At 48.9% G+C, this 22,500-nt stretch overlaps 2 protein-coding genes and 1 long non-coding RNA gene across 6 annotated transcripts in view; all 3 read right to left on the bottom strand.

Moving 5' to 3' along the window:
• Positions 1 to 9,779, bottom strand: part of LOC127927235 (LIM and calponin homology domains-containing protein 1-like) — a 27,214-nt gene extending 17,435 nt beyond the window's left edge. The window contains exons 1-5 of one of the 4 annotated variants that reach the window (XM_052513281.1): positions 9,704 to 9,779; positions 9,391 to 9,456; positions 9,195 to 9,260; positions 2,663 to 2,755; positions 1,900 to 1,999 (exon numbers count right to left, since the gene is read on the bottom strand). In XM_052513281.1, the coding sequence (XP_052369241.1) occupies positions 1,900 to 1,999; positions 2,663 to 2,755; positions 9,195 to 9,234 (233 nt within the window). In that variant the 5' untranslated portion in view covers positions 9,235 to 9,260; positions 9,391 to 9,456; positions 9,704 to 9,779. Of the gene's footprint in view, positions 1 to 1,899; positions 2,000 to 2,662; positions 2,756 to 8,255; positions 8,271 to 8,489; positions 8,551 to 8,711; positions 8,726 to 9,194; positions 9,261 to 9,390; positions 9,457 to 9,703 lie in introns of those variants that run through there. The other 3 variants (XR_008126652.1, XR_008126650.1, XR_008126651.1) reach the window with 3 other exon arrangements.
• Positions 3,093 to 5,649, bottom strand: LOC127927236 (uncharacterized). The gene is made up of 3 exons (XR_008126653.1): positions 5,599 to 5,649; positions 4,040 to 4,675; positions 3,093 to 3,126 (listed from the first exon to the last, which is right to left on the bottom strand). It is a non-coding gene; the product is annotated as an uncharacterized LOC127927236 (long non-coding RNA).
• Positions 9,477 to 22,500, bottom strand: part of LOC127927234 (LIM and calponin homology domains-containing protein 1-like) — a 22,614-nt gene continuing 9,590 nt past the window's right edge. The window contains exons 5-13 of the mRNA XM_052513280.1: positions 22,418 to 22,500; positions 21,378 to 21,814; positions 21,273 to 21,311; positions 20,558 to 21,107; positions 11,042 to 11,197; positions 10,862 to 10,961; positions 10,739 to 10,764; positions 9,821 to 9,934; positions 9,477 to 9,588 (exon numbers count right to left, since the gene is read on the bottom strand). The exon at positions 22,418 to 22,500 is cut by the window's right edge and continues 78 nt beyond it. Coding sequence (XP_052369240.1) covers positions 20,614 to 21,107; positions 21,273 to 21,311; positions 21,378 to 21,814; positions 22,418 to 22,500 — 1,053 coding nt within the window. The 3' untranslated portion in view covers positions 9,477 to 9,588; positions 9,821 to 9,934; positions 10,739 to 10,764; ... (1 more) ...; positions 11,042 to 11,197; positions 20,558 to 20,613. The remainder of the gene's footprint in view (positions 9,589 to 9,820; positions 9,935 to 10,738; positions 10,765 to 10,861; positions 10,962 to 11,041; positions 11,198 to 20,557; positions 21,108 to 21,272; positions 21,312 to 21,377; positions 21,815 to 22,417) is intronic.

Genomic DNA, 22,500 nt, shown 5'->3' with positions numbered 1-22,500 from the left:
TGTGTGTGTGTGTGTGTGTGTGATGTGTGGACGTGTGTGTGTAAAACAGTGGTGCGGTTCCAGTAGTTAGCTCCACCGCTACATGGTAAAACAGTAGTGTAGTTCCAGTAGTTAGCTACACCGCTACATTGTAAAACAGTAGTGTAGTTCCAGTAGTTAGCTACACCGCTACATGGTAAAACAGTGTGTAGTTCCAGTAGTTCCAGCTACACCGTTACATGGTAAAACAGTAGTGTAGTTCCAGTACACAGCTACACAGTCACTAATGGTAAAACAGTAGTGTAGTTCCAGTAGTTAGCTACACCGCTACATGGTAAAACAGTAGTGTAGTTCCAGTAGTTAGCTACACCGCTACATGGTAAAACAGTAGTGTAGTTCCAGTAGTTAGCTACACCGCTACATGGTAAAACAGTAGTGTAGTTCCAGTAGTTAGCTACACCGCTACATGGTAAAACAATAGTGTAGTTCCAGTAGTTAGCTACACCGCTACATGGTAAAACAGGAGTGTAGTTCCAGTAGTTAGCTACACCGCTACATGGCCCAATTTGTAAGTCGCTCTGGATAAGAGCGTCTGCTAAATGACTTAAATGTAATGTAAAACAGTAGTGTAGTTACAGTAGTTAGCTACACCGCTACATGGTAAAACAGTAGTGTGGTTCCAGTAGTTAGCTACACCGCTACATGGTAAAACAGGAGTGTAGTTCCAGTAGTTAGCTACACCGCTACATGGTAAAACAGGAGTGTAGTTCCAGTAGTTAGCTACACCGCTACATGGTAAAACAGTAGTGTGGTTCCAGTAGTTAGCTACACCGCTACATGGTAAAACAGTAGTGTGGTTCCAGTAGTTAGCTACACCGCTACATGGTAAAACAGTAGTGTAGTTCCAGTAGTTAGCTACACCGCTACATGGTAAAACAGTAGTGTAGTTCCAGTAGTTAGCTACACCGCTACATGGTAAAACAGTAATAATAATAATAATAATAATAACAGTAGTGTAGTTCCAGTAGTTAGCTACACCGCTACATGGTAAAACAGTAGTGTAGTTCCAGTAGTTAGCTACACCGCTACATGGTAAAACAGTAGTGTAGTTCCAGTAGTTAGCTACACCGCTACATGGTAAAACAGTAGTGTAGTTCCAGTAGTTAGCTACACCGCTACATGGTAAAACAGTAGTGTAGTTCCAGTAGTTAGCTACACCGCTACATGGTAAAACAGGAGTGTAGTTCCAGTAGTTAGCTACACCGCTACATGGTAAAACAGGTGTAGTTCCAGTAGTTAGTTCCATGGTAAAACAGTTAGTTCTAGTTAGCTACACCGCTACATGGTAAAACAGGAGTGTAGTTCCAGTAGTTAGCTACACCGCTACATGGTAAAAACAGTAGTGTAGTTCCAGTAGTTAGCTACACCGCTACATGGTAAAACAGTAGTGTAGTTCCAGTAGTTAGCTACACCGCTACATGGTAAAACAGTAGTGTGGTTCCAGTAGTTAGCTACACCGCTACATGGTAAAACAGGAGTGTAGTTCCAGTAGTTAGCTACACCGCTACATGGTAAAACAGTAGTGTAGTTCCAGTAGTTAGCTACACCGCTACATGGTAAAAACAGGAGTGTAGTTCCAGTAGTTAGCTACACCGCTACATGGTAAAACAGGAGTGTAGTTCCAGTAGTTAGCTACACCGCTACATGGTAAAACAGTAGTGTGGTTCCAGTAGTTAGCTACACCGCTACATGGTAAAAACAGTGAACTAACACCAAGCTACTGTAAAATGTCATTAAACAACTAGTTGAACTACACGCAGTTCACTACTCCCCAACACTGGTGCTAACCCTATATAAATTGTATCTGGGATAAGGCAGGCTGATCCTGGCCGTTCTGATGAGAGATTGCTTCTGTCTTACAGATCTGTTGTGCCGGAACGATCACTTCTGTCTGAACAACGAGCTCTTTGGGAGGTGGATGAGAAAGGGCCGTTGCCGTCTCCTCCAGGATCTTCTTCTCCTGGAAACAGGAGAAGATGCACATGATGATAATTACTGATAATAGAGGACTCATTACAGGGCTAATGCCAAAGGCTAATGTGTGTGTCAGGGCTAATGCTAAAGGCTAATGTGTTTGTCAGGGCTAATGCTAAAGGCTAATGTGTGTGTCAGGGCTATTGCTAAAGGCTAATGTGTTTGTCAGGGCTAATGCTAAAGGCTAATGTGTGTGTCAGGGCTAATGCTAAAGGCTAATGTGTTTGTCAGGGCTAATGCTAAAGGCTAATGTGTGTGTCAGGGCTATTGCTAAAGGCTAATGTGTTTGTCAGGGCTAATGCTAAAGGCTAATGTGTGTGTCAGGGCTAATGCTAAAGGCTAATGTGTTTGTCAGGGCTAATGCTAAAGGCTAATGTGTGTGTCAGGGCTAATGCTAAAGGCTAATGTGTTTGTCAGGGCTAATGCTAAAGGCTAATGTGTGTGTCAGGGCTATTGCTAAAGGCTAATGTGTGTGTCAGGGCTAATGCTAAAGGCTAATGTGTGTGTCAGGGCTAAAGGCTAATTTGTGTCAGGGCTAATGCTGAAGGCTAATGTGTGTGTCAGGGCTAAAGGCTAATGTGTGTCAGGGCTAATGCTAAAGGCTAATGTGTGTGTCAGGGCTAATGCTAAAGGCTAATGTGTTTGCAACCTCTTCCTTGTGTCTTCGTTCTTCCTCGTCCACCTCTCTCTGCGCTCTCTCCCACTCCCCTTTCAGTTTCTCCTGCTCCCTGAGGTACTGCTCCTGCAGACACACACACCACATACACACACGCAAGCACGTCACACACACACAAACACACACGTCACAAATCACACACATGAATGTGAAAACGACATCAGGGTGATGATAACAGAGAAGCTTCCTCCACCTCTATCCTCCTCCACCCTCCCTGTCCCATACCTGACTGTAACTATCCTCCTCCACTGTCCCTGTCCCATACCTGACTGTAACTATCCTCCTCCACTGTCCCTGTCCCTGTCCCATACCTGGCTGTAACTATCCTCCTCCACTGTCCCTGTCCCTGTCCCATACCTGACTGTAACTATCCTCCTCCACCCTCCCTGTCCCATACCTGACTGTAACTATCCTCCTCCACTGTCCCTGTCCCATACCTGGCTGTAACTATCCTCCTCCACTGTCCCTGTCCCATACCTGACTGTAACTATCCTCCTCCACTGTCCCTGTCCCTGTCCCATACCTGGCTGTAACTCCTCCTCCACTGTCCCTGTCCCTGTCCCATACCTGACTGTAACTCCTCCTCCACTGTCCCTGTCCCTGTCCCATACCTGACTGTAACTATCCTCCTCCACTGTCCCTGTCCCTGTCCCATACCTGACTGTAACTATCCTCCTCCACTGTCCCTGTCCCATACCTGACTGTAACTATCCTCCTCCACTGTCCCTGTCCCTGTCCCATACCTGACTGTAACTATCCTCCTCCACTGTCCCTGTCCCATGTCCCTCCTCCACTGTCCCTGTCCCTGTCCCATACCTGACTGTAACTATCCTCCTCCACTGTCCCTGTCCCTGTCCCATACCTGGCTGTAACTATCCTCCTCCACTGTCCCTGTCCCTGTCCCATACCTGACTGTAACTATCCTCCTCCACTGTCCCTGTCCCTGTCCCATACCTGACTGTAACTATCCTCCTCCACTGTCCCTGTCCCATACCTGACTGTAACTATCCTCCTCCACTGTCCCTGTCCCTGTCCCATACCTGGCTGTAACTATCCTCCTCCACTGTCCCTGTCCCATACCTGACTGTAACTATCCTCCTCCACTGTCCCTGTCCCTGTCCCATACCTGGCTGTAACTATCCTCCTCCACTGTCCCTGTCCCTGTCCCATACCTGGCTGTAACTATCCTCCTCCACTGTCCCTGTCCCTGTCCCATACCTGACTGTAACTATCCTCCTCCACTGTCCCTGTCCCTGTCCCATACCTGGCTGTAACTATCCTCCTCCACTGTCCCTGTCCCATACCTGACTGTAACTATCCTCCTCCACTGTCCCTGTCCCTGTCCCATACCTGGCTGTAACTATCCTCCTCCACTGTCCCTGTCCCTGTCCCATACCTGACTGTAACTATCCTCCTCCACTGTCCCTGTCCCATACCTGGCTGTAACTATCCTCCTCCACTGTCCCTGTCCCATACCTGACTGTAACTATCCTCCTCCACTGTCCCTGTCCCATACCTGGCTGTAACTATCCTCCTCCACTGTCCCTGTCCCATACCTGACTGTAACTATCCTCCTCCACTGTCCCTGTCCCTGTCCCATACCTGACTGTAACTATCCTCCTCCACTGTCCCTGTCCCATACCTGGCTGTAACTATCCTCCTCCACTGTCCCTGTCCCTGTCCCATACCTGACTGTAACTATCCTCCTCCACTGTCCCTGTCCCATACCTGGCTGTAACTATCCTCCTCCACTGTCCCTGTCCCATACCTGGCTGTAACTATCCTCCTCCACTGTCCCTGTCCCATACCTGGCTGTAACTATCCTCCTCCACTGTCCCTGTCCCTGTCCCATACCTGACTGTAACTATCCTCCTCCACTGTCCCTGTCCCTGTCCCATACCTGACTGTAACTATCCTCCTCCACTGTCCCTGTCCCATACCTGACTGTAACTATCCTCCTCCACTGTCCCTGTCCCTGTCCCATACCTGACTGTAACTATCCTCCTCCACTGTCCCTGTCCTCCTCCACTGTCCCTGTCCCATACCTGGCTGTAACTATCCTCCTCCATACCTGTCCCTCCTCCAGTCTGTCCCTGTCCCATACCTGACTGTAACTATCCTCCTCCACTGTCCCTGTCCCATACCTGTCCTGTCCCATACCTGACTGTAACTATCCTCCTCCACTGTCCCTGTCCCTGTCCCATACCTGACTGTAACTATCCTCCTCCACTGTCCCTGTCCCTGTCCCATACCTGACTGTAACCTCCTCCACTCCTCCCTCCACTGTAACTATCCTCCTCCCTGTCCCCCATACCTGGCTGTAACTATCCTCCTCCACTGTCCCTGTCCCATACCTGACTGTAACTATCCTCCTCCACTGTCCCTGTCCCTGTCCCATACCTGGCTGTAACTATCCTCCTCCACTGTCCCTGTCCCATACCTGACTGTAACTATCCTCCTCCACTGTCCCTGTCCCTGTCCCATACCTGACTGTAACTATCCTCCTCCACTGTCCCTGTCCCATACCTGACTGTAACTATCCTCCTCCACTGTCCCTGTCCCATACCTGGCTGTAACTATCCTCCTCCACTGTCCCTGTCCCATACCTGACTGTAACTATCCTCCTCCACTGTCCCTGTCCCTGTCCCATACCTGGTCTACTCTAACTATCCTCCTCCACTGTCCCTGTCCCTGTCCCATACCTGACTGTAACTATCCTCCTCCACTGTCCCTGTCCCTGTCCCATACCTGGCTGTAACTATCCTCCTCCACTGTCCCTGTCCCTGTCCCATACCTGGCTGTAACTATCCTCCTCCACTGTCCTCCTCCACTGTAACTATCCTCCTCCACTGTCCCTGTCCCATACCTGACTGTAACTATCCTCCACTGTCCCTGTCCCTGTCCCATACCTGACTGTAACTATCCTCCTCCACTGTCCCTGTCCCATACCTGACTGTAACTATCCTCCTCCACTGTCCCTGTCCCTGTCCCATACCTGACTGTAACTATCCTCCTCCACTGTCCCTGTCCCATACCTGATCTCCTCCACTGTCCCTGTCCCTGTCCCATACCTGACTGTAACTATCCTCCTCCACTGTCCCTGTCCCTGTCCCATACCTGACTGTAACTATCCTCCTCCACTGTCCCTGTCCCTGTCCTGGCTGTAAACTATCCTCCTCCACTGTCCCTGTCCCTGTCCCATACCTGACTGTAACTATCCTCCTCCACTGTCCCTGTCCCTGTCCCATACCTGGCTGTAACTATCCTCCTCCACTGTCCCTGTCCCTGTCCCATACCTGGCTGTAACTATCCTCCTCCACTGTCCCTGTCCCTGTCCCAACTACCTGGCTGTAACTATCCTCCTCCTGACTGTCCCTGTCCCTGTCCCATACCTGACTGTAACTATCCTCCTCCACTGTCCCTGTCCCTGTCCCATACCTGACTGTAACTATCCTCCTCCACTGTCCCTGTCCCTGTCCCATACCTGACTGTAACTATCCTCCTCCACTGTCCCTGTCCCTGTCCCATACCTGGCTGTAACTATCCTCCTCCACTGTCCCTGTCCCTGTCCCATACCTGGCTGTAACTATCCTCCTCCACTGTCCCTGTCCCTGTCCCATACCTGACTGTAACTATCCTCCTCCACTGTCCCTGTCCCTGTCCCATACCTGGCTGTAACTATCCTCCTCCACTGTCCCTGTCCCTGTCCCATACCTGACTGTAACTATCCTCCTCCACTGTCCCTGTCCCATACCTGGCTGTAACTATCCTCCTCCACTGTCCCTGTCCCTGTCCCATACCTGACTGTAACTATCCTCCTCCACTGTCCCTGTCCCTGTCCCATACCTGACTGTAACTATCCTCCTCCACTGTCCCTGTCCCATACCTGGCTGTAACTATCCTCCTCCACTGTCCCTGTCCCTGTCCCATACCTGACTGTAACTATCCTCCTCCACTGTCCCTGTCCCTGTCCCATACCTGACTGTAACTATCCTCCTCCACTGTCCCTGTCCCTGTCCCATACCTGACTGTAACTATCCTCCTCCACTGTCCCTGTCCCTGTCCCATACCTGACTGTAACTATCCTCCTCCACTGTCCCTGTCCCATACCTGGCTGTAACTATCCTCCTCCACTGTCCCTGTCCCTGTCCCATACCTGACTGTAACTATCCTCCTCCACTGTCCCTGTCCCTGTCCCATACCTGACTGTAACTATCCTCCTCCACTGTCCTCCTCCTGTAACTACTGTCCCCTGTCCCATACCTGACTGTAACTATCCTCCTCCACTGTCCCTGTCCCTGTCCCATACCTGGCTGTAACTATCCTCCTCCACTGTCCCTGTCCCATACCTGACTGTAACTATCCTCCTCCACTGTCCCTGTCCCTGTCCCATACCTGACTGTAACTATCCTCCTCCACTGTCCCTGTCCCTGTCCCATACCTGGCTGTAACTATCCTCCTCCACTGTCCCTGTCCCTGTCCCATACCTGACTGTAACTATCCTCCTCCACTGTCCCTGTCCCTGTCCCATACCTGACTGTAACTATCCTCCTCCACTGTCCCTGTCCCTGTCCCATACCTGACTGTAACTATCCTCCTCCACTGTCCCTGTCCCTGTCCCATACCTGACTGTAACTATCCTCCTCCACTGTCCCTGTCCCATACCTGGCTGTAACTATCCTCCTCCACTGTCCCTGTCCCTGTCCCATACCTGTCCTGTAACTATCCTCCTCCACTGTCCCTGTCTGTCCCATACCTCTATCCTCACCCTGTCCCATACCTGTCCCTGTCCCTGTCCCTGTCCCATACCTGGCTGTAACTATCCTCCTCCACTGTCCCTGTCCCTGTCCCATACCTGACTGTCCTCCCTATCCTCCTCCTCCACTGTCCCTGTCCCTGTCCCATACCTGGCTGTAACTATCCTCCTCCACTGTCCCTGTCCCTGTCCCATACCTGACTGTAACTATCCTCCTCCACTGTCCCTGTCCCTGTTATCCCTCTACCTGACTGTAACTATCCTCCTCCACTGTCCCTGTCCCATACCTGACTGTAACTATCCTCCTCCACTGTCCCTGTCCCTGTCCCATACCTGACTGTAACTATCCTCCTCCACTGTCCCTGTCCCATACCTCTCCTGTAACTATCCTCCTCCTCTCCTGTTACTCCTCCCTCTCTGTCCCTGTCCCATACCTGACTGTAACTATCCTCCTCCACTGTCCCTGTCCCTGTCCCATACCTGACTGTAACTATCCTCCTCCACTGTCCCTGTCCCTGTCCCATACCTGGCTGTAACTATCCTCCTCCACTGTCCCTGTCCCTGTCCCATACCTGACTGTAACTATCCTCCTCCATCTCCTGTTATCTCCTCCTGTTATCCCTGTTATCTCCAGTCCTGTTAGTCTCCTTTCACACACCTAACTATCCTCCTCCACTGTCCCTCTCCTGTCTCCTCTCCTGTCCCATACCTGTTACTCCTCTCCTGTAACTCTCCTCCTCCTGTGTCCCTCCTGTTCATCCCCTATAGGATCTCCTGTTATCTCATCTCCCGTAGTCTCCTCTCACACACCTGTAGGAATCTCTCTCCTGTTATCTCCTCTCCTGTTATCTCCTCTCCTGTACCTCCTCCTGTCTCTCTCTGTTATCTCCTCTCCTGTTAGTCTCCTCCTCTCCACACTGTAGGAATCTCTCCTGTTATCTCCTCTCCTGTTATCTCCTCTCCTGTAGTCTCCTCTCACACAGTTATCCTCTCCTGTTATCTCCTCTCCTGTTATCTCCTCTCCTGTAGTCTCCTCTCTCACACCTGTAGGAATCTCTCCTGTTATCTCCTCTCCTGTTATCTCCTCTCCTGTAGTCTCCTCTCCACACCTGTAGGAATCCCCTCTCCTGTTATCTCTCTCCTGTTATCTCCTCTCCCATCACCTGTTAGGAATCCTGTTATCTCCTCTCCTGTTATCTCCTCTCTCCTGTAGGAATCTCTCTCCTGTTATCTCCTGTTATCTCCTCCTGTAGTCTCCTCTCACACCTGTAGGAATCTCTGCTGTTATCTCCTCTCCTGTTATCACTCTCCTGTTATCTCCTCTCACACACCTGTAGGAATCTCTCCTGTTATCTCCTCTCCTGTTATCTCCTCTCCTGTAGTCTCCTCTCACACACCTGTAGGAATCTCTCCTGTTATCTCCTCTCCTGTTATCTCCTCTCCTGTAGTCTCCTCTCACACACCTGTAGGAATCTCTCCTGTTATCTCCTCTCCTGTTATCTCTCTGTAGTCACACCTGTAGGAATCCTGCTGTTATCTCCTCTCCTGTTCCTGTTATCTCCTCTCCTGTAGTCTCCTGTTATCTCCTCTCATCACCTCCTGTAGTCTCCTCTCACACACCTGTAATCTCTCCTGTTATCTCCTTTCCTGTTATCTCCTCTCCTGTAGTCTCCTCTCACACACCTGTAGGAATCTCTCCTGTTATCTCCTCTCCTGTTATCTCCTCTCCTGTAGTCTCCTCTCACACACCTGTAGGAATCTCTCCTGTTATCTCCTCTCCTGTTATCATCTCTCCTGTAGTCTCCTCTCACACACCTGTAGGAATCTCTCCTGTTATCTCCTCTCCTGTCGTCTCCTTTCACACCTGTAGGAATCTCTCCTGTTATCTCCTCTCCTGTTATCTCCTCTCCTGTTATCACCTCTCCTGTAGTCTCCTCTCACACACCTGTAGGAATCTCTCCTGTTATCTCCTTTCCTGTTATCTCCTCTCCTGTAGTCTCCTCTCACACACCTGTAGGAATCTCTCCTGTTATCTCCTCTCCTGTTATCTCCTCTCCTGTAGTCTCCTCTCACACACCTGTAGGAATCTCTCCTGTTATCTCCTCTCCTGTTATCATCTCTCCTGTAGTCTCCTCTCACACACCTGTAGGAATCTCTCCTGTTATCTCCTCTCCTGTCGTCTCCTTTCACACCTGTAGGAATCTCTCCTGTTATCTCCTCTCCTGTTATCTCCTCTCCTGTAGTCTCCTCTCACACACCTGTAGGAATCTCTACTGTTATCATCTCTCCTGTAGTCTCCTCTCATACACCTGTAGGAATCTCTACTGTTATCTCCTCTCCTGTTATCACCTCTCCTGTAGTCTCCTCTCACACACCTGTAGGAATCTCTCCTGCTCCTGCTGCCACTTCTCCTGTCGTCTCCTCTCATCCTCAGGGTTCCACACCCAGTGATCTACACGCTTAGCCAGGTTCAACATGGGGCTCTCCATCTACCACACACACACACACACACACACACACACACACACACACACACACACACACACACACACACACACACACACACACACACACACACACACACACACACACACACACACACACACACACACACACACACACACACACACAAGGAAAGGAAGGGTGAGACGAGAGGACAGGCAAAGTTCTAGAATAAAGATCAAGTTGTAGTATGAAGGTCAGGTTCTAGAATAAAGATCAAGTTGTAGTATGAGAGTCAGGTTTTAGAATAAATATCAAGTTCTAGAATCAACGTCAGGTTCTAGAATAAAAAATCAAGTTCTAGAATGCAGGTCAGGTTCTAGAATAGAGAACAAGTTGTAGACTGAAGGTCATGTTCTAGAATAAAGAACAAGTTGTAATATGAAGGTCAGGTTCTAGAATAAAGATCAAGTTGTTGTATGAAGGTCAGGTTCTAGAATAAAGGTCAAGTTGTAGAATGAAGGTCAGGTTCTAGAATAAAGGTCAAGTTGTTGTATGAAGGTCAGGTTCTAGAATAAAGGTCAAGTTGTAGAATGAAGGTCAGGTTCTAGAATAAAGGTCAAGTTGTTGTATGAAGGTCAGGTTCTAGAATAAAGGTCAAGTTGTCGTATGAAGGTCAGGTTCTAGAATAAAGAACACGTTGTAGTATGAAGGTCAGGTTCTAGAATAAAGGTCAAGTTGTAGTTTGAAGGTCAGGTTCTAGAATAAAGATCAAGTTGTAGTATGAAGGTCAGGTTCTAGAATAAAGGTCAAGTTGTAGAATGAAAATGCTGAGCTATAATGGTACTCACCGTCCCACTGCTCCCCTCCAGTCCTCCTGTGGAGGGAAACACACACAGTGTGTTAGCTACAGCAGCAGCATTAATGCTAACCTGGTTCACCCAGCAACAGGAATCTGGGTAATATCATCGTACCTGTCACCGAGGATGAGTAGGTGTTCTGGTTGCTAAGCAATGAAGAGTCAGACCCCGCCTCCTCCCCTGATCTCCTTGACAATGCCATGGAGCCGTTCACCTAATAGACAATCAATAAGGAACCAAGAGCATCAGAACCAATCAATGAATGAATGAATGAGAGTGGGTGTGGCTCCCCACCTGTGTGTTGCTGAGCATATCTAACGGACGTGGCTGCAGGTGTGTCTGGGTGAGTTCCGTCACGATGGTCGTCGTGACAACACAGTTCCTCCCTCCAATCAGGGCGCTGACGGCCGACACCTGTGTCTTCTGATTGGCACCAGGGAGTTCGGTGGGCTGGGGGGAGAGAATGGGTGAGGAGGGCGGGGAGGATGGGAGAGTCTCTCCATTCACCCTCACCAAGCCATCTACCTGTAGACAGAGTGATGAGAGAGGTTACCTCACCAAGCCATCTACCTGTAGACAGAGTGATGAGAGGTTACCTCACCAAGCCATCTACCTGTAGACAGAGTGATGAGAGGTTACCTCACCAAGCCATCTACCTGTAGACAGAGTGATGAGAGAGGTTACCTCACCAAGCCATCTACCTGTAGACAGAGTGATGAGAGAGGTTACCTCACCAAGCCATCTACCTGTAGACAGAGTGATGAGAGAGGTTACCTCACCAAGCCATCTACCTGTAGACAGAGTGATGAGAGTTTACCTCACCAAGCCATCTACCTGTAGACAGAGTGATGAGAGAGGATACCTCACCAAGCCATCTACCTGTAGACAGAGTGATGAGAGTTTACCTCACCAAGCCATCTACCTGTAGACAGAGTGATGAGAGAGGTTACCTCACCAAACCATCTATCTACCTGTAGACAGAGTGATGAGAGAGGTTACCTCACCAAACCATCTATCTACCTGTAGACAGAGTGATGAGAGAGGTTACCTCACCAAGCCATCTACCTGTAGACAGAGTGATGAGAGAGGTTACCTCACCAAGCCATCTACCTGTAGACAGAGTGATGAGAGGTTACCTCACCAAGCCATCTACCTGTAGACAGAGTGATGAGAGGTTACCTCACCAAGCCATCTACCCGTAGACAGAGTGATGAGAGAGGTTACCTCACCAAGCCATCTACCTGTAGACAGAGTGATGAGAGGTTACCTCACCAAGCCATCTACCTGTAGACAGAGTGATGAGAGAGGTTACCTCACCAAGCCATCTACCTGTAGACAGAGTGATGAGAGGTCACCTCACCAAGCCATCTACCTGTAGACAGAGTGATGAGAGGTTACCTCACCAAGCCATCTACCTGTAGACAGAGTGATGAGAGAGGTTACCTCACCAAGCCATCTATCTACCTGTAGACAGAGTGATGAGAGGTTACCTCACCAAGCCATCTACCTGTAGACAGAGTGATGAGAGGTTACCTCACCAAACCATCTACCTGTAGACAGAGTGATGAGAGAGGTTACCTCACCAAACCATCTACCTGTAGACAGAGTGATGAGAGGTTACCTCACCAAACCATCTACCTGTAGACAGAGTGATGAGAGAGGTTACCTCACCAAACCATCTACCTGTAGACAGAGTGATGAGAGAGGTTACCTCACCAAGCCATCTACCTGTAGACAGAGTGATGAGAGAGGTTACCTCACCAAACCATCTACCTGTAGACAGAGTGATGAGAGGTTACCTCACCAAGCCATCTACCTGTAGACAGAGTGATGAGAGGTTACCTTGGTGTGGAGTATAATTAGATTTGGGGTGGTGTGGGGTATCATTAGATTTGGGGTGGTGTGGGGTATCATTAGATTTGGGGTGGTGTGAGGTATCATTAGATTTGGGGTGGTGTGGGGTATCATTAGATTTGGGGTGGTGTGGGGTATCATTAGATTTGGGGTGGTGTGGGGTATCATTAGATTTGGGGTGGTGTGAGGTATCATTAGATTTGGGGTGGTGTGGGGTATCATTAGATTTGGGGTGGTGTGAGGTATCATTAGATTTGGGGTGGTGTGGGGTATCATTAGATTTGGGGTGGTGTGGGGTATCATTAGATTTGGGGTGGTGTGGGGTATCATTAGATTTGGGGTGGTGTGGGGTGTCATTAGATTTGGGGTGGTGTGAGGTATCATTAGATTTGGGATTTGTGGTGTGGGGTATCTATTAGATTTGGGGTGGTGTGGGGTATCATTAGATTTGGGGTGGTGTGGGGTATCATTAGATTTGGGGTGTGTGTTTGGGGTATCATTAGATTTGGGGTGGTGTGGGGTATCATTAGATTTGGGGTGGTGTGGGGTATCATTAGATTTGGGGTGGTGTGGGGTATCATTAGATTTGGGGTATCATCATAGATTTGGGGTATCATTAGATTTGGGGTATCATTAGACTGGTGTGGGGGTATCATTAGATTTGGGGTGGTGGTGATGGGGTATCATTAGATTTGGGGTGGTGTGGGGTATCATTAGATTTGGGGTGGTGGTGTGGGGTATCATTAGGGTATCATTAGATTTGGGGTGGTGTGGGGTATCATTAGATTTGGGGTATCATTAGATTTGGGGTGGTGTATCATTAGATTTGGGGTGGTGTCATTAGATTTGGGGTGGTGTGGGGTCATTAGATTTGGGGTGGTGTGGGGTATCATTAGATTTGGGGTGGTATTATTAGATTTGGGGTGGTGGGGTATCATTAGATTTGGGGTGTATCATTAGATTTGGGGTGGTGTGGGGTATCATTAGATTTGGGGTGGTGTGGGGTATCATTAGATTTGGGGTGGTGTGGGTATCATTAGATTTGTAGTATCATTAGATTTGGGGTGGTGTGGGGTGGTGTGGGGTATCATTAGATTTGGGGTGGTGTCATTAGATTTGGGGTGGTATCATTAGATTTGGGGTGGTGTGGGGTATCATTAGATTTGGGGTGGTGTGGGTATCATTAGATTTGGGGTGATTTGGGGTGGTGTGGTATCATTAGATTTGGGGTGGTGTGGGGTATCATTAGATTTGAGGTATCATTAGATTTGGGGTATTATTAGATTTGGGGTGGTGTGGGGTATCATTAGATTTGGGGTGGTGTGGGGTATCATTAGATTTGGGGTGGTGTGGGGTATCATTAGATTTGGGGTGGTGTGGGGTATCATTAGATTTGGGGTGGTGTGGGGTATCATTAGATTTGGGGTGGTGTGGGGTATCATTAGATTTGGGGTGGTGTGGGGTATCATTAGATTTGGGGTGGTGTGGGGTATCATTAGATTTGGGGTGGTGTGGGGTATCATTAGATTTGGGGTGGTGTATTATTAGATTTGGGGTGGTCATTAGATTTGGGGTGGTGTGGGGTATCATTAGGGGTATCATTAGATTTGGGGTGGTGTGGGGTATCATTAGATTTGGGGTGGTGTGGGGTATCATTAGATTTGGGGTGGTGTGGGGTATCATTAGATTTGGGGTGGTGTGGGGATTTGGGGTCATTAGATTTGGGGTGGTGTGAGGTATCATTAGATTTGGGGTGGTGTGGGGTATCATTAGATTTGGGGTGGTGTGGGGTATCATTAGATTTGGGGTGGTGTGGGGTATCATTAGATTTGGGGTATCATTGGTGTGATTTGGGGTGGTATCATTAGATCTGGGGTGGTGTGAGGGGTCATTAGATTTGGGGTGGTGTGGGGTATCATTAGATTTGGGGTGGTGTGGGGTATCATTAGATTTGGGGTGGTGTGGGGTATCATTAGATTTGGGGTGGTGTGGGGTATCATTAGATTTGGGGTGGTGTGGGGTATCATTAGATTTGGGGTGGTGTGGGGTATCATTAGATTTGGGGTGGTGTGGGGTATCATTAGATTTGGGGTGGTGTGGGGTATCATTAGATTTGGGGTGGTGTGGGGTATCATTAGATTTGGGGTGGTGTGGGGTATCATTAGATTTGGGGTGGTGTGGGGTATCATTAGATTTGGGGTGGTGGGGTGGGGGTATCATTAGATTTGGGGTGGTGTGGGGTATCATTAGATTTGGGGTGGTGTGGGGTATCATTAGGGGGTGGTGTGGGGTATCATTAGATTTGGGGTGGTGTGGGGTATCATTAGATTTGGGGTGGTGGTGGGGTATCATTAGATTTGGGGTGGTGTGGGGTATCATTAGATTTGGGGTGGTGTGGGGTATCATTAGATTTGGGGTGGTGTGGGGTATCATTAGATTTGGGGTGGTGTGGGGTATCATTAGATTTGGGGTGGTGTGGGGTATCATTAGATTTGGGGTGGTGTGGGGTATCATTAGATTTGGGGGTGGTGTGATTTGGGGTGGTGTGGGTCATTAGATTTGGGGTGGTGTGGGGTATCATTAGATTTGGGGTGGTGTGGGGTATCATTAGATTTGGGGTGGTGGGTATCATTAGATTTGGGGTGGTGTGATATCATTAGATTTGGGGTGGTGTGGGGTATCATTAGATTTGGGGTGGTGTGAGGTATCATTAGATTTGGGGTGGTGTGAGGTATTATTAGATTTGGGGTGGTGTGGGGTATCATTAGATTTGGGGTGGTGTGGGGTATCATTAGATTTGGGGTGGTGTGGGGTATCATTAGATTTGGGGTGGTGTGGGGTATCATTAGATTTGGGGTGGTGTGGGGTATCATTAGATTTGGGGTGGTGTGGGGTATCATTAGATTTGGGGTGGTGTGTATCATTAGATTTGGGGTGATTTGGGGTGGTGTGGGGTATCATTAGATTTGGGGTGGTGTGGGGTATCATTAGATTTGGGGTGGTGTGGGGTATCATTAGATTTGGGGTGGTGTGGGGTATCATTAGATTTGGGGTGGTGTGGGGTATTATTAGATTTGGGGTGGTGTGGGGTATCATTAGATTTGGGGTGGTGTGGGGTATTATTAGATTTGGGGTGGTGTGGGGTATCATTAGATTTGGGGTGGTGATTTGGGGTGGTGTGGGGTATCATTAGATTTGGGGTGGTGTGGGGTATCATTAGATTTGGGGTGGTGTGGGGTATCATTAGATTTGGGGTGGTGTGGGGTATCATTAGATTTGGGGTGGTGTGGGGTATCATTAGATTTGGGGTGGTGTGGGGTATCATTAGATTTGGGGTGGTGTGGGTATCATTAGATTTGGGGTGGTTAGATGTGGGGTATCATTAGATTTGGGGTGGTGTGGGGTATCATTAGATTTGGGGTGGTGTGGGGTATCATTAGATTTGGGGTGGTGTGGGGTATCATTAGATTTGGGGTGGTGTGGGGTATCATTAGATTTGGGGTGGTGTGGGGTATCATTAGATTTGGGGTGGTGTGGGGTATCATTAGATTTGGGGTATCATTAGATTTGGGGTGGTGTGGGGTATCATTAGATTTGGGGTGGTGTGGGGTGTCATTAGATTTGGGGTGGTGTGGGGTATCATTAGATTTGGGGTGGTGTGGGGTATCATTAGATTTGGGGTGGTGTGGGGTATCATTAGATTTGGGGTGGTGTGGGGTATCATTAGATTTGGGGTGGTGTGGGGTATCATTAGATTTGGGGTGGTGTGGGGTATCATTAGATTTGGGGTGGTGTGGGGTATCATTAGATTTGGGGTGGTGTGGTATCATTAGATTTGGGGTGGTGTGGGGTATCATTAGATTTGGGGTGGTGTGGGGTATCATTAGATTTGGGGTGGTGTGGGGTATCATTAGATTTGGGGTGGTGTGGGGTATCATTAGATTTGGGGTGGTGTGGGGTATCATTAGATTTGGGGTGGTGTGGGGTATCATTAGATTTGGGGTGGTGTGGGGATTTGGGGTGGTGGGGTATCATTAGATTGGTGTGGGGTATCATTAGATTTGGGGTGGTGTGGGGTATTATTAGATTTGGGGTGGTGTGTGGTGTCATTAGATTTGGGGTGGTGTGGGGTATCATTAGATTTGGGGTGGTGTGAGGTATCATTAGATTTGGGGTGGTGTGGGGTATCATTAGATTTGGGGTGGTGTGAGGTATTATTAGATTTGGGGTGGTGTGGGGTATCATTAGATTTGGGGTGGTGTGGGGTATCATTAGATTTGGGGTGGTGTGGGGTATCATTAGATTTGGGGTGGTGTGGGGTATCATTAGATTTGGGGTGGTGTGGGGTATCATTAGATTTGGGGTGGTGTGGGGTATCATTAGATTTGGGGTGGTGTGGGGTATCATTAGATTTGGGGTGGTGTGAGGTATCATTAGATTTGGGGTGGTGTGGGGTATCATTAGATTTGGGGTGGTGTGGGGTATCATTAGATTTGGGGTGGTGTGGGGTATCATTAGATTTGGGGTGGTGGGGTATCATTAGGTATCATTAGATTTGGGGTGGTGTGGGGTATCATTAGATTTGGGGTGGTGTGGGGTATCATTAGATTTGGGGTGGTGTGGGGTATCATTAGATTTGGGGTGGTGTGGGGGTATCATTAGATTTGGGGTGGTGTGGGGTATCATTAGATTTGGGGTGGTGTGGGGTATCATTAGATTTGGGGGTGGTGTGGGGTATCATTAGATTTGGGGTGGTGTGGGGTATCATTAGATTTGGGGTGGTGTGGGGTATCATTAGATTTGGGGTGGTGTGGGTATCATTAGATTTGGGGTGGTGTGGGGTATCATTAGATTTGGGGTGGTGTGGGGTATCATTAGATTTGGGGTGGTGTGGGGTATCATCATAGATTTGGGGTGGTGTGGGGTATCATTAGATTTTTGGGGTGGTGTGGGGTATCATTAGATTTGGGGTGGTGTGGGGGTATCATTAGATTTGGGGTGGTGTGGGGTATCATTAGATTTGGGGTGGTATCATTAGATTTGGGGTGGTGTGGGGTATCATTAGATTTGGGGTGGTGTGGTGTGGGGTATCATTAGATTTGGGGTATCATTAGATTTGGGGTGGTGTGGGGTATCATTAGATTTGGGGTGGTGTGGGGTATCATTAGATTTGGGGTGGTGTGGGGTATCATTAGATTTGGGGTGGTGTGGGGTATCATTAGATTTGGGGTGGTGTGGGGTATCATTAGATTTGGGGTGGTGTGGGGTATCATTAGATTTGGGGTGGATTTGGGGTGGTGTGGGGTATCATTAGATTTGGGGGTATCATTAGATTTGGGGTGGTGTGGATTTGGGGTGGTGTGATATCATTAGATTTGGGGTGGTGTGATTTGGTATCATTAGATTTGGGGTGGTGTGGGGTATCATTAGATTTGGGGTGGTGTGGGGTATCATTAGATTTGGGGTGGTGTGGGGTATCATTAGATTTGGGGTGGTGTGGGGTATCATTAGATTTGGGGTGGTGTGGGGTATCATTAGATTTGGGGTGGTGTGGGGTATCATTAGATTTGGGGTGGTGTGGGGTATCATTAGATTTGGGGTGGTGTGATTTGGGGTGGTGTCATTAGATTTGGGGTGGTGTGGGGTATCATTAGATTTGGGGTGGTGTGGGGTATCATTAGATTTGGGGTGGTGTGTGGTATCATTAGATTTGGGGTGGTGTGGGGTATCATTAGATTTGGGGTGGTGTGGGGGTATCATTAGATTTGGGGTGGTGTGGGGTATCATTAGATTTGGGGTGGTGGTGTGGGGTATCATTAGATAGATTTGGGGTGGTGTGGGGTATCATTAGATTTGGGGTGGTGTGGGGTATCATTAGATTTGGGGTGGTGTGGGGTATCATTAGATTTGGGGTGGTGTGGGGTATTATTAGATTTGGGGTGGTGTGGGGTATCATTAGATTTGGGGTGGTGTGGGGTATCATTATATCTGGGGTGGTGTGGGGTATTATTAGATTTGGGGTGGTGTGGGGTATCATTAGATTTGGGGTGGTGTGGGGTATCATTAGATTTGGGGTGGTGTGGGGTATCATTAGATTTGGGGTGGTGTGGGGTATCATTAGATTTGGGGTGGTGTGGGGTATCATTAGAGTTGGTGTGGTGTGAGGTATCATATTAGATTTGGGGTGGTGTGGGGGTATCATTAGATTTGGGGTGGTGTGGGGGGGTATCATTAGATTTGGGGTGGTGTGGGGTATCATTAGATTTGGGGTGGTGTGGGGTATCATTAGATTTGGTGTGGTGTGGGGTATCATTAGATTTGGTGGTGGTGTGGGGTATCATTAGATTTGGGGTGTGGTGTGGGGTATCATTGTGGGGTATCATTAGATTTGGTGTGGTGTGGGGTATCATTAGATTTGGGGTGGTGTGGGGTATCATTAGATTTGGGGTATCATTAGATTTGGGGTGGTGTGGGGTATCATTAGATTTGGGGTGGATTTGGGGTGGTGTGGGGTATCATTAGATTTGGGGTGGTGTGGGGTATTATTAGATTTGGGGTGGTGTGGGGTATCATTAGATTTGGGGTGGTGTGGGGTATCATTAGATTTGGGGTGGTGTGGGGTATCATTAGATTTGGGGTGGTGTGGGGTATCATTAGATTTGGGGTGGTGTGGGGTGTCATTAGATTTGGGGTGGTGTGGGGTATCATTAGATTTGGGGTGGTGTGGGGTATCATTAGATTTGGGGTGGTGTGGGGTATCATTAGATTTGGGGTGGTGTGGGGTATCATTAGATTTGGGGTGGTGTGGGGTATCATTAGATTTGGGGTGGTGTGGGGTATCATTAGATTTGGGGTGGTGTGGGGTATCATTAGATTTGGGGTGGTGTGGGGTATCATTAGATTTGGGGTGGTGTGGGGTATCATTAGATTTGGGGTGGTGTGGGGTGTCATTAGATTTGGGGTGGTGTGGGGTATCATTAGATTTGGGGTGGTGTGGGGTTCATTAGATTTGGGGTTTGGTGGTGTGGGGTATCATATCATTCAGATTTGGGGTGGTGTGGGGTATCATTAGATTTGGGGTGGTGTGGGGTATCATTAGATTTGGGGTGGTGTGGGGTGGTGTGGTATCATTAGATTTGGGGTGGTGTGGGGTATCATTAGATTTGGGGTGGTGTGGGGTATCATTAGATTTGGGGTGGTGTGGTGGTATCATTAGATTTGGGGTGGTGTGGGGTATCATTAGATTTGGGGTGGTGTGGGGTGTCATTAGATTTGGGGTGGTGTGGGGTATCATTAGATTTGGGGTGGTGTGGGGTATCATTAGATTTGGGGTGGTGTGAGGTATCATTAGATTTGGGGTGGTGTGGGGTATCATTAGATTTGGGGTGGTGTGAGGTATCATTAGATTTGGGGTATCATTAGATTTGGGGTGGTGTGGGGTATCATTAGATTTGGGGTGGTGTGGGGTATCATTAGATTTGGGGTGGTGTGAGGTATCATTAGATTTGGGGTATCATTAGATTTGGGGTGGTGTGGGGTATCATTAGATTTGGGGTGGTGTGGGGTGTCATTAGATTTGGGGTGGTGTGGGGTATCATTAGATTTGGGGTGGTGTGGGGTATCATTAGATTTGGGGTGGTGTGGGGTATCATTAGATTTGGGGTGGTGTGGGGTATCATTAGATTTGGGGTGGTGTGGGGTATCATTAGATTTGGGGTGGTGTGGGGTATCATTAGATTTGGGGTGGTGTGGGGTATCATTAGATTTGGGGTGGTGTGGGGTGTCATTAGATTTGGGGTGGTGTGGGGTATCATTAGATTTGGGGTGGTGTGAGGTATCATTAGATTTGGGGTGGTGTGAGGTATCATTAGATTTGGGGTGGTGTGAGGTATTATTAGATCTGGGGTGATTACGCTTAACCCCTAACCCCTAACCCCTAACCCTACCTGCCCTTACCTTAGCAGGCTTGTGTCCAGGCTGTGTCTGTGGTGGCTGGCAGTAGGGCTTGGCTGTTAGGAGAGGGAGGGGCCGCGAGGGGGGGGAGATGGGAGGGAGGAGTGTGTGCTGACCTTGTGTGGAGTGGTTTTGTGTGTGGGTGTGTTGGGTGTTTTGGGTTTGGAGCTGTGTGTGTTGGGTGTGTGTGTGTTGGGTGTGTGTGACAGAGATTTTTTTTTGGGGGTGGCTCGGGGCTCTTGCTTTGTGTCAGTCTGCATGGCCTCTAGTCCGTTATCAGCTCGTTCTCGGTTGTCAGGGTCAGAGTCAGGGTTGTGGTCAGCAGTAATGGTTCTAGACTCAGGGTTCTGGTTAGTAATTATGCTTCTAGACTCAGGGTTCTGGTCAGTACTAATGGTTCTAGACTCAGGGTTCTGGTCAGCAGTAATGGTTCTAGACTCAGGGTTCTGGTTAGTAATAATGGTTCTAGGGTTAGGGTTCTGGTGAGTAGTAATGGTTCTAGACTCAGAGTTCCGGTCAGCAGTAATGGTTCTAGACTCAGGGTTCTGGTCAGAGGTAATGGTTCTAGACTCAAGGTTCTGGTCAGTAGTAATGGTTCTAGACTCAGAGTTCTGGTTATTAATACTGGTTCTAGGGTTAGGGTTCTGGTCAGTAGTAATGGTTCTAGACTCAGGGTTCTGGTCAGTAGTGATGGTTTTAGACTCAGGGTTCTGGTCAGTAGTAATGGTTCTAGACTCAGGGTTCTGGTTGTTAGCAGGTGTTCTAGACTCAGGGTGTTGGTTGGTATTAGTGGTTCTAAACTCAGGGTTCTGGTTGGTAGCAGGTGTTCTAGACTCAGGGTTCTGGTCAGTAGTAATGGTTCTAGACTCAGGGTTCTGGTCAGTAGTAATGGTTCTAGACTCAGGGTTCTGGTCAGTAGTAATGGTTCTAGACTCAGGGTTCTGGTTGGTAGTAATGGTTCTAGACTCAGGGTTCTGGTCAGTAGTAATGGTTCTAGACTCAGGGTTCTGGTTGGTAGTAATGGTTCTAGACTCAGGGTTCTGGTCAGTAGTAATGGTTCTAGACTCAGGGTTCTGGTTGGTAGTAATGGTTCTAGACTCAGGGTTCTGGTCAGTAGTAATGGTTCTAGGTAGCTGCAGACTGTCCAGCGTTGAATCACTGATGGTGAAGCGGAGAGCGTAACGCTGGAGAACCATGGCAGCTTCCGCTTTAGAGCCCGCCCTCCTGTACGCATCACACAGCTCCGCCTCCCTACGCTCTCTGTAGTGAAAGAGGGGGGTATAGTTTATTCCATTTTTAATGAACCTGTATTAACCTTTACCCTTTAGTCACATTGAGATACAACTATTTTACAAGACAGACCTGTATTAGAAGCTGGTGAGACAAGGAGTGAGAAAGATGTAGGTCCCCTCTCCTCCTCCTTCCCCTCTCCCTCTCTTCTCCTCTCCTCCTTCCCCTCTCTTCTCCTACCCCTTCTCCCCTCTCCTCTAATCCCCCTCCCTCCCCTATCCTCCTTCCTCTCCCCCTCTCTTCTCCCTCCCTCCCTCCCCTCCCCTCCCTCCCCTCCTCCCCTCCCCTCTCGTCTCCTCTCCTCCCCCTCTCTACCCGTTCTCCCCTCTCCTCTAATCCCTCTCCCTCCCCTATCCTCCCTCCCTCCCTCCCTCCCTCCCTCCTTCTTCCTCCTCCTCCTCCTCCCTTTCATCTCTTTCCTCCCTCCTCCTCCTCCCCCATCCTCCTCCTCCTCCTCTTCCTCTCCTCCTCCTCCTCCTCCTCTTCCTCTCCTCCTCCCTTTCCTCTCTTTCCCTCCCTCCTCCTCCTCCTCTCTTTCCCTCCCTCTCCTTCTCCTCCTTCCTCTCTCCGTACTTGTCCTCTACGATCTCTCTGTACGTCTTGATGTTCTTCTTCTTCTGGGTGTGGCCTCCCTCCTCCTCCTTCATCATCCTCTC

Source organism: Oncorhynchus keta, unplaced genomic scaffold, assembly GCF_023373465.1.
Source record: "Oncorhynchus keta strain PuntledgeMale-10-30-2019 unplaced genomic scaffold, Oket_V2 Un_contig_99_pilon_pilon, whole genome shotgun sequence".
Classification (NCBI taxonomy): Eukaryota; Metazoa; Chordata; class Actinopteri; order Salmoniformes; family Salmonidae; genus Oncorhynchus; species Oncorhynchus keta.
The sequence above is the reverse complement of the archived record's forward strand: the minus strand, read 5'-3'. Positions and strand labels throughout refer to the sequence as shown.